The following is a 9,252-nucleotide window of genomic DNA, read 5'->3' as shown; positions in this document are numbered from 1 at the left end:
TAAAACTGAATTTCCAGCTCAATTCGAGTTGTGTTTGATCCTTACAATAAAAAACCTTGTATGGACACATTTCATGATGTGTGTGATTTCTTCATCTCTGGAGGACTGCACCCAGGTAGGGGAGTATCAGGACCTCAGGGTTGCCAAATGTAGCAGAGTGTAAGGACCTAAGATTGCATATGGGTAGCAAAGTGTTTGGACCTCAGAACTGCACATGGGTAGCAGTGTCAGTACCTCATGATATCACACAGGTAGTAGAATGTCAGAGCCTCAAATGCACACAGGACTGAATACAGGCATCAGTGTCAGGAACAAGTATCCCAACCCTTTACCCAAACACCCCCATACAGAGACACCCACTTTCCAAAGCCCTTACCCTGACAGTCACCAGTAATCAAAAACTGACCAATTTACATAGGAATGACAGTAAGCACTTTTATTTGTATCTTCAACAAGCCAGACATATGGTGGTACATTTTAAAATGCTATTTGTTTTACTAGCAGAGAACCAAAATTTTGCATTTATTAATTATAAGATATTGGAAAAATATGTGCAGACATAGCCAAATCGCTCCACATTGCTTCTGTCGTCATACTACACAACATCTGGCCAGGAGTTTGTACTCCCTTTGAATCCTAGAATAGGGTTTCTTTAAAATAGTCCTCTCCAACAGCTCATGTTTTCAGGATGTTTTTAATCAAGCACAGGTGACTGTCTACTCAACTTGGTTAGTAGTTATCCAGTTTCCAGACAGAAATCCTCAAAACATAACCTGAGAGTGATGACCAGACTTGGGAAGCCCTGTTCTATATTTTTTGAGTGCAACCTATCCTTATTGTATTTAGTTTGAGGCGTTTGACAGCACAACTGCTGAAAGACTAAAGGTGTGTACACACGGGGAGATCCTTGCTATGCCCAATTTTGACTATGCAGTTTCTCTTGAACTCCCCCAGAGCACAGATTTTGACTATCTGTACTTTCGATTCTGTTTATGTGCGATTTTGACCAAGTGCCAATTTTGACTATACTTTGTACTAGATAGTCAAGATTGACTTGCCTGCACAGTCTATCTAGCCTTGCGATACCAACCCCATGGGAGTACACATCGGGATTGCAAGCTGCCTAGCACCTTGAGATGTGCACTAACTTTCCTTGAGATTTTGACTATATAGTCAAAATCTTACAGATTTATCTCACAGTGTGTACACAAGGTAGTGTTTGGAATGGTGGGCACAGGTGTGCAACACTGAGTACACTCAGGGTAATTGGTATAGTATTACCCCATTTCAAGTTCTTTTTCTATTGTAGGTTGTAAACACTATGTGTATACTGCAATTTTACCCCCTCCTTATTTTCTGCACTCACCATATGAGATGTTATGAAATGATACGTGTTCAACCAAGTAAACTGCACTTGGGCAGTATAAATACAGTACTGTTTAGCTTTATTATCATTGATGATATAAGTATATACAGATATCTACTGTATAATTGCACTGAATACAGGGGTCAGAGCGCTGCTAACTATTGTTTAATCCTGTTATCCTCACAAGGTGGGCATCCTTGCCAAGCAGCGGAACACCTCGAACCTTATACTTAGGCCTCAGTGCGCAGTTGACACCTATTATTTTCTATGAATAGACCAGCCCTGTGTATGTATACATGCATTGTGTTTGGGCATTGATGGGGCAAGTTTTCATATTTAGTAGCAGACAATGTTCTGGCTCCTAAACTTTTAAGCTGGCTCCTAGATTTTATAAAAACTTGTTGAGCCCTGGTTTAAGAGGTTTAGGGCCTGATGCAGAGCCGACCTGTGGTGGAGTAAACGTTTGTGTTTTCACACTGTGCATGCTCCGGAACTGAGCGTATGCAAGTACAGGTGATGCAGAGATATATGGAATTATGACTGAAGAGGTGGAAATTAGTGCTCACAAATAGCAAAGTCAGATGAGAGAGCGCCGATGAAACTACGTGCTGATCGTTTCCAGGCATTTTTTATACCTAATACAGGGCAGATGCAAGTACAAAATGATGATGGAAAATAGTATACAAAAGATTTATTTTGTAATTATAGATGGTTTTAAACTGCCAGTATAACATTTGTGAAGAAAAATAAATACATCATTCTAAAAATAAAATATAATAATAATTATTGTGACATCTATATCAGAAAAAAAAAAAAAAAAACCAACACACACACACACACACAAAGTCTGGTAGTAAAAACAAAGCCCGAATGTATTAATATGTGAAATCTGTTAGCAAGCCATCTTGTTTTTATTGACTGTTTTGGCAGAAGATGATCCTCCATCTTTCGGTTGGTCTTGGTGCGAGACAGGATTTGCATCTATTTACAAACAGGAAAAACAATTAAACATCACTGAGGATATTACTTCTCATGTACTCATCTCTAACACAATACTACTCTATGTACCTATTTTTTTATTTCAGGTGGGGAGCATAATCAGGAACTACCCAGATGGCGACCAATACTACATACAGGGAAAGTGGTGTAGTAGAAGAGATTGTCTCTACATAACGGGCATTTCTCTGACGTCCTAGTGGATGCTGGGAACTCCGTAAGGACCATGGGGAATAGCGGCTCCGCAGGAGACTGGGCACATCTAAAGAAAGCTTTAGGATCACCTGGTGTGCACTGGCTCCTCCCCCCATGACCCCCCTCCAAGCCTCAGTTAGATTTCTGTGCCCGACGAGAAGGGTGCACACTAGGGGCTCTCCTGAGCTCTTTGTGAAAGTTTTAGTTTAGGTTTATTATTTTCAGTGAGACCTGCTGGCAACAGGCTCACTGCATCGAGGGACTAAGGGGAGAAGAAGCGAACTCACCTGCGTGCAGAGTGGATTGGGCTTCTTAGGCTACTGGACATTAGCTCCAGAGGGACGATCACAGGTTCAGCCTGGATGGGTCACCGGAGCCGCGCCGCCGTCCCCCTTACAGAGCCAGAAGAGCGAAGAGGTCCGGAAAAATCGGCGGCAGAAGACGATCCTGTCTTCAGATAAGGTAGCGCACAGCACCGCAGCTGTGCGCCATTGCTCTCAGCACACTTCACACTCCGGTCACTGAGGGTGCAGGGCGCTGGGGGGGGCAGCGCCCTGAGACGCAATAAATCGATAAAAAAACCTTATATGGCTAAAATAAATGCATCACATATAACTCCTGGGCTATATGGATGCATTTAACCCCTGCCAAAACATACAGAAAAAGGATAAGGACGCCGAGAAAGGGGCGGAGCCTATCTCCTCAGCACACTGGCGCCATTTTCCCTCACAGCTCAGTTGGAGGGAAGCTCCCTGGCTCTCCCCGTAGTCACTACACTACAGAAAGGGGTTAAAAAAAAGAGAGGGGGGCACAAATTAGGCGCAGTATATAACAATACAGCAGCTATAAAGGGAAAAACACTTATAGAAGGTTATCCCTGTATATATATAGCGCTCTGGTGTGTGCTGGCAAACTCTCCCTCTGTCTCCCCAAAGGGCTAGTGGGGTCCTGTCCTCTATCAGAGCATTCCCTGTGTGTGTGCTGTGTGTCGGTACGTTGGTGTCGACATGTATGAGGAGAAAAATGATGAGGAGACGGAGTAGAGTGTCTGAAATTGTGTTGTCACCCCCTAGGGGGTCGACACCTGAGTGGATGTACTGTTGAAATTGCGTGACAGTGTCAGCTTTGTATAAAAGACAGTGGTTGACATGAGACAGCCGGCTACTCAGCTTGTGCATGTCCAGACGTCTCATACAGGGGCCCTAAAGCGCCAGTTACCACAGATACAGACGCCGACAGGGGTACTGACTCCTGTGTCGACGGTGAAGAGACAACCGTGATTTCCAATAGGGCCACACATTGCATGATTGAGGCAATGGAAAAAGTTTACACTTTTCTGATAATATGAATACCACCAAAAAAAAAAAAAAGGGGTATTATGTTTGGTGAGGAAAAACTTCCTGTAGTTTTCCTGAATCTGAGAAATAAAATGAGGTGTGTGATGATGCGTGGGTTTCCCCCCGATAACAATTGATATTTTCTAAAAAGTTATTGGCAGTATACCTTTTCCCGCCAGAGGTTAGGGTGCGTTGGGAAACACCCCCTAGGGTGGATAAAGCGCTCACACGCTTGTAAAAACAAGGGCTCTACCCTCTCCTGAGATGGCCGCCCTTAAGGATCCTGCTGATAGAAAGCAGGAGCGTATCCTAAAATGTATTTACACACATACTGGTGTTATACTGCGACCAGCAATCGCCTCAGCCTGGATGTGCAGTGCTGGGTTGGCGTGGTCGGATTCCCTGACTGGAAATATGATATCCTAGATAAGGACAGTATATTATTGCCTATAGAGCAATTAAAAAATGCTTTTCTATATATGCAGGATGCACAGCGGAATATTTGCCGACTGGCATCAAGTATAAGTGCGTTGTCCAATTATTCCAGTAAAGTGGTCAGGTGATGCGGATTCCAAACGGCATTTGGAAGTATTGCCTTAAAAGAGGGGATGTACCCCAGGTCGCCTCTCAAAATAAGACGCCGTATTATCAGGCGCAGTCCTGGTTGGCAAGCGGACAAAAGGGTTCCTCTTTTCTGCTCGTGACAGAGGGAGAGGAAAATGGCTGCAGAGATCAGCCAGTTCCAAGGAACAGAAACCCTTTTCCGCCGCTGCCAAGCCCTCAGTATGACGCTAGGGCTTTACAAATTCAGGCACGGTGGGGTCCCGTTCTCAATGAATTTCAGTGCGCAGTGGGCTCACTCGCAAGTAGACCCCTGGATCCTTCAGATAATATTTCAGGGGTACAAATTGGAATTCGAGACGTATTCCCCTCGCCGTTTCCAAAAGTCTGTTTTACCGACGTCTCCCGCTGACAGGGAGGCAGTTTTGGAAGCCATTCACAAGCTGTATTCCCAGCAGGTGATAATCAAGGTACCCCTCCTGCAACAGGGAACGGGGTATTATTCCACACTATTGTGGTACCGAAGCCAGACGGCTCGGTGAGACCGATTTTAAAATCTAAAATCTAAAATCTTTGAACACTTGCATACAGAGGTTCAAATTCAAAATTGAGTCACTCAGAGCAGTGATTGCAAACCTGGAAGAAGGGGACTACATGATGTCTCGGGACATCAAGGAGGCTTACCTTCATGTCAAAATTTACCCTTCTCACCAAGGGTATTTCAGGTTATGGTACAGAACTGTATCAGTTCGGACGCTGCCGTAGGGATGGTCCACGGCACCCCGGGTCTTTACTGAAGTAATGACCGAAATGATGATATTCCTTCGAAGGAAGGGAATTTTAGTTATCCTTTACTTGGACGATTCCCTGATAAGGGTAAGATCCAGGGAACAGTTGGAGATCGGTGTAGCACTATATCAGGTAGTGTTGCGGCAGCACGATTGGATTTTCAATATTCCAAAATCGCAGCTGGTTCCGACGACTTGTCTTCTGTTCCTAGGGATGATTCTGGACATAGTCCAGAAAGAAGGTGCTTCTCCCGGAGGAGAAAGCCAGGGAGTTATCCGAGCTAGTCAGGAACCTCCTAAAACCGAACCAAGTCTCAGTGCATCAATGCACAAGGGTTCTGGGTAAAAATGGTGGCTTCCTAGGAAGCAATCCCATTCGGCAGATTCCACGCACAGTGGAACCTTCTGGACAAATGGTCCGGGTCGCATCTTCAGATGCTTCAGCGGATAACCCTGTCACCAGGGACAAGGGTATCCCTCCTGTGGTGGTTGCAGAGTGCTCATCTTCTAGAGGGCCGCAGATTCGGCATTCGGGACTGGGTCCTGGTGGCCACGGATGCCAGCCTGCGAGGCTGGGGAGCAGTCACACAGGGAAGGAATTTCCAGGGCTTATGGTCAAGCCTGGAGACATCTCTTCATATAAACATTCTGGAACTAAGGGCCATTTACAATGCCCTAAGTCAAGCGAAACCCCTGCTTCAGGGTCAGGCGGTATTGATCCAATCGGACAACATCACGTCAGTCGCCCACGTAAACAGACAGGGCGGCACGAGAAGCAGGAGGGCAATGGCAGAAGCTGCAAGGATTTTCGCTGGGCGGAAAATCATGTGATAGCACTGTCAGCAGTGTTCATTCCGGGAGTGGACAACTGGGAAGCAGACTTCCTCAGCAGACACGACCTTCACCCGGGAGAGTGGGGACTTCACCCAGAAGTCTTCCACCTGATTGTAAACCGTTGGGAAAAACAAAAGGTGGACATAATGGCGTCCCGTCTAAACAAAAAACTAGACAGATATTGCGCCAGGTCAAGGGACCCTCAGGCAATAGCGGTGGACGCTCTGGTAACACCGTGGGTGTACCAGTCAGTGTATGTGTTCCCTCCTCTGCCCCTCATACCAAAAGTACTGAGAATCATAAGAAGGAGAGGAGTAAGAACTATACTCGTGGTTCCGGATTGGCCAAGAAGGACTTGGTATCCGGAACTTCAAGAGATGCTCACGGACGAACCGTGGCCTCTACCTCTAAGAAAGGACCTGCTCCAGCAAGGGCCTTGTCTGTTCCAAGACTTACCGCGGCTGCGTTTGACGGCATGGCGGTTGAACGCCGGATCCTGAAGATCCCTACCCTGGTCAAGGCCAGGAAAGACGTAACCGCAAAACATTATCACCGCATTTGGCGAAAATATGTTGCGTGGGGTGAGGCCAAGAAGGCCCCTACAGAGGAATTTCAACTGGGTCGTTTCCTCCATTTCCTGCAAACAGGACTGTCTATGGGCCTAAAATTAAGGTCCATTAAGGTTCAAATTTCGGCCCTGTCGATTTTTTTCCAAAAAGAACTGGCTTCAGTGCCTGAAGTTCAGACATTTGTAAAAGGGGTACTGCATATACAGTCTCCTTTTGTGCCTCCAGTGGCACCTTGGGGATCTCAATGTTGTGTTGAGTTTCCTAAAGTCACATTGGTTTGAACCACTCACCACTGTGGACTTAAAATATCTCACATGGAAGTGACGAGTTAGCCCTGGTTTCAGCCAGGCGGGTGTCAGAATTGGCGGCTTTATCATATAAAAGCCCTTACTTAATATTTCATTCTGAAAGGGCAGAATTGAGGACTCGTCCTCAAATTTTCTACCTAAGGTGGTTTCTGCATTTCACATGAACCAACCTATTGTGGTACCTGCGGCTACTAAGGACTTGGAGGATTCCAAGTTGCTTGACGTGGTCAGGACCCTGAAAATACATGTTTCCAGGACGGCTGGAGTCAGAAAATCTGACTCGCTGTTTATCCTGTATGCACCCAACAAACTGGGTGCTCCTGCTTCTAAGCAGACGATTGCTCGTTGGATTTGTAGTACAATTCAGCTTGCACATTCTGTGGCAGGCCTGCCACAGCCAAAAATCTTAAAATGCCCACTCCACAAGGAAGGTGGGCTCATCTTGGGCAGCTGCCCGAGGGGTCTCGGCTTTACAACTTTGCCGAGCAGTTACTTGGTCAGGAGCAAATACGTTTGTAAAATTCTACAAATTTGATATCTTGGCTGAGGAGGACCTGGAGTTCTCTCATTCGGTGCTGCAGAGTAATCCGCACTCTCCCGCCCGTTTGGGAGCTTTGGTATAATCCCCATGGTCCTTACGGAGTTCCCAGCATCCACTAGGACGTCAGAGAAAATAAGAATTTACTTACCGATAATTCTATTTCTCGTAGTCCGTAGTGGATGCTGGGCGCCCATCCCAAGTGCGGATTGTCTGCAATACTGGTACATAATTATTGTTACCAAAAAATTCGGGTTATTGTTGTAGTGAGCCATCTTTTCTAGAGGCTCCTCTATTATCATGCTGTTAACTGGGTTCAGATCACAAGTTGTACAGTGTGATTGGTGTGGCTGGTATGAGTCTTACCCGGGATTCAAAATCCTTCCTTATTGTGTACGCTCGTCCGGGCACAGTATCCTAACTGAGGCTTGGAGGGGGGTCATGGGGGGAGGAGCCAGTGCACACCAGGTGATCCTAAAGCTTTCTTTAGATGTGCCCAGTCTCCTGCGGAGCCGCTATTCCCCATGGTCCTTACGGAGTTCCCAGCATCCACTACGGACTACGAGAAATAGAATTATCGGTAAGTAAATTCTTATTTAAATGGCTATAACATTTTTTTTTTCTTCATTTGGCATTATCAACTTATTCTCCCTTGCTGAGCTACAACATAAAGACTCCGTCCTGAAGAATAGCTTAGGTAGCAAGTCATAAATAGCTATATATTACATGCATTGGGGTAAGTGTAGGTGATCTCCTATGACACCTCCCTGAAACACATGTAAAAAATAAGATTTTACTCACCGGTAAATCTATTTCTCGTAGTCCGTAGTGGATGCTGGGAACTCCGTAAGGACCATGGGGAATAGCGGCTCCGCAGGAGACTGGGCACAACTAAAGAAAGCTTTAGGACTACCTGGTGTGCACTGGCTCCTCCCTCTATGCCCCTCCTCCAGACCTCAGTTAGGATACTGTGCCCGGAAGAGCTGACACAAGGAGGAAAGGATTTGGAATCCTGGGTAAGACTCATACCAGCCACACCAATCACACCGTATAACTCGTGATATTATACCCAGTTAACAGTATGAAATATAACTGAGCCTCACTAACAGATAGCTCATAACAATAACCCTTTAGTTAGGCAATAACTATATACAAGTATTGCAGACAATCCGCACTTGGGATGGGCGCCCAGCATCCACTACGGACTATGAGAAATAGATTTACCGGTGAGTAAATTCTTATTTTCTCTGACGTCCTAGTGGATGCTGGGAACTCCGTAAGGACCATGGGGATTATACCAAAGCTCCCAAACGGGCGGGAGAGTGCGGATGACTCTGCAACACCGAATGAGCAAACTCAAGGTCCTCCTCAGCCAGTGTATCAAACTTGTAGACTCTTGCAAAAATGTTTGAACCTGACCAAGTAACAGCTCGGCAAAGTTGTAAAGCCGAGACCCCTTGGGCAGCCGCCCAAGAAGAGCGCACTTTCCTCGTGGAATGGGCTTTTACAGATTTAGGGTGCGGCAGTCCAGCCGCAGAAAGTGCAAGTTGAATCGTGCTACAGATCCAGCGAGCAATAGTCTGCTTAGAAGCAGGAGCACCCAGCTTGTTGGGTGCATACAGGATAAATAGCGAGTCAGTTTTCCTGACTCCAGCCGTCCGGGAAACATTTTCAGGGCCCTGACTACGTCCAGTAACTTGGAGTCCTCCAAGTCCCACGTAGCCGCAGGCCACAATAGGTTGGTTCACATGAAAAGCCGA

The 9,252-nt window shown here is 46.1% G+C and overlaps 1 protein-coding gene across 1 annotated transcript in view; it reads right to left on the bottom strand.

Moving 5' to 3' along the window:
• Window positions 1-415: 415 nt before the first annotated feature.
• Window positions 416-9,252, bottom strand: part of RPP21 (ribonuclease P/MRP subunit p21) — an 81,349-nt gene continuing 72,512 nt past the window's right edge. Inside the window, exon 6 of the mRNA XM_063953594.1 lies at window positions 416-2,347. Coding sequence (XP_063809664.1) covers window positions 2,259-2,347 — 89 coding nt within the window. The 3' untranslated portion in view covers window positions 416-2,258. The remainder of the gene's footprint in view (window positions 2,348-9,252) is intronic.

Source organism: Pseudophryne corroboree, chromosome 2, assembly GCF_028390025.1.
Source record: "Pseudophryne corroboree isolate aPseCor3 chromosome 2, aPseCor3.hap2, whole genome shotgun sequence".
In the NCBI taxonomy this organism is placed as follows: Eukaryota; Metazoa; Chordata; class Amphibia; order Anura; family Myobatrachidae; genus Pseudophryne; species Pseudophryne corroboree.
This window is presented reverse-complemented; position numbering and strand designations above follow the sequence as displayed.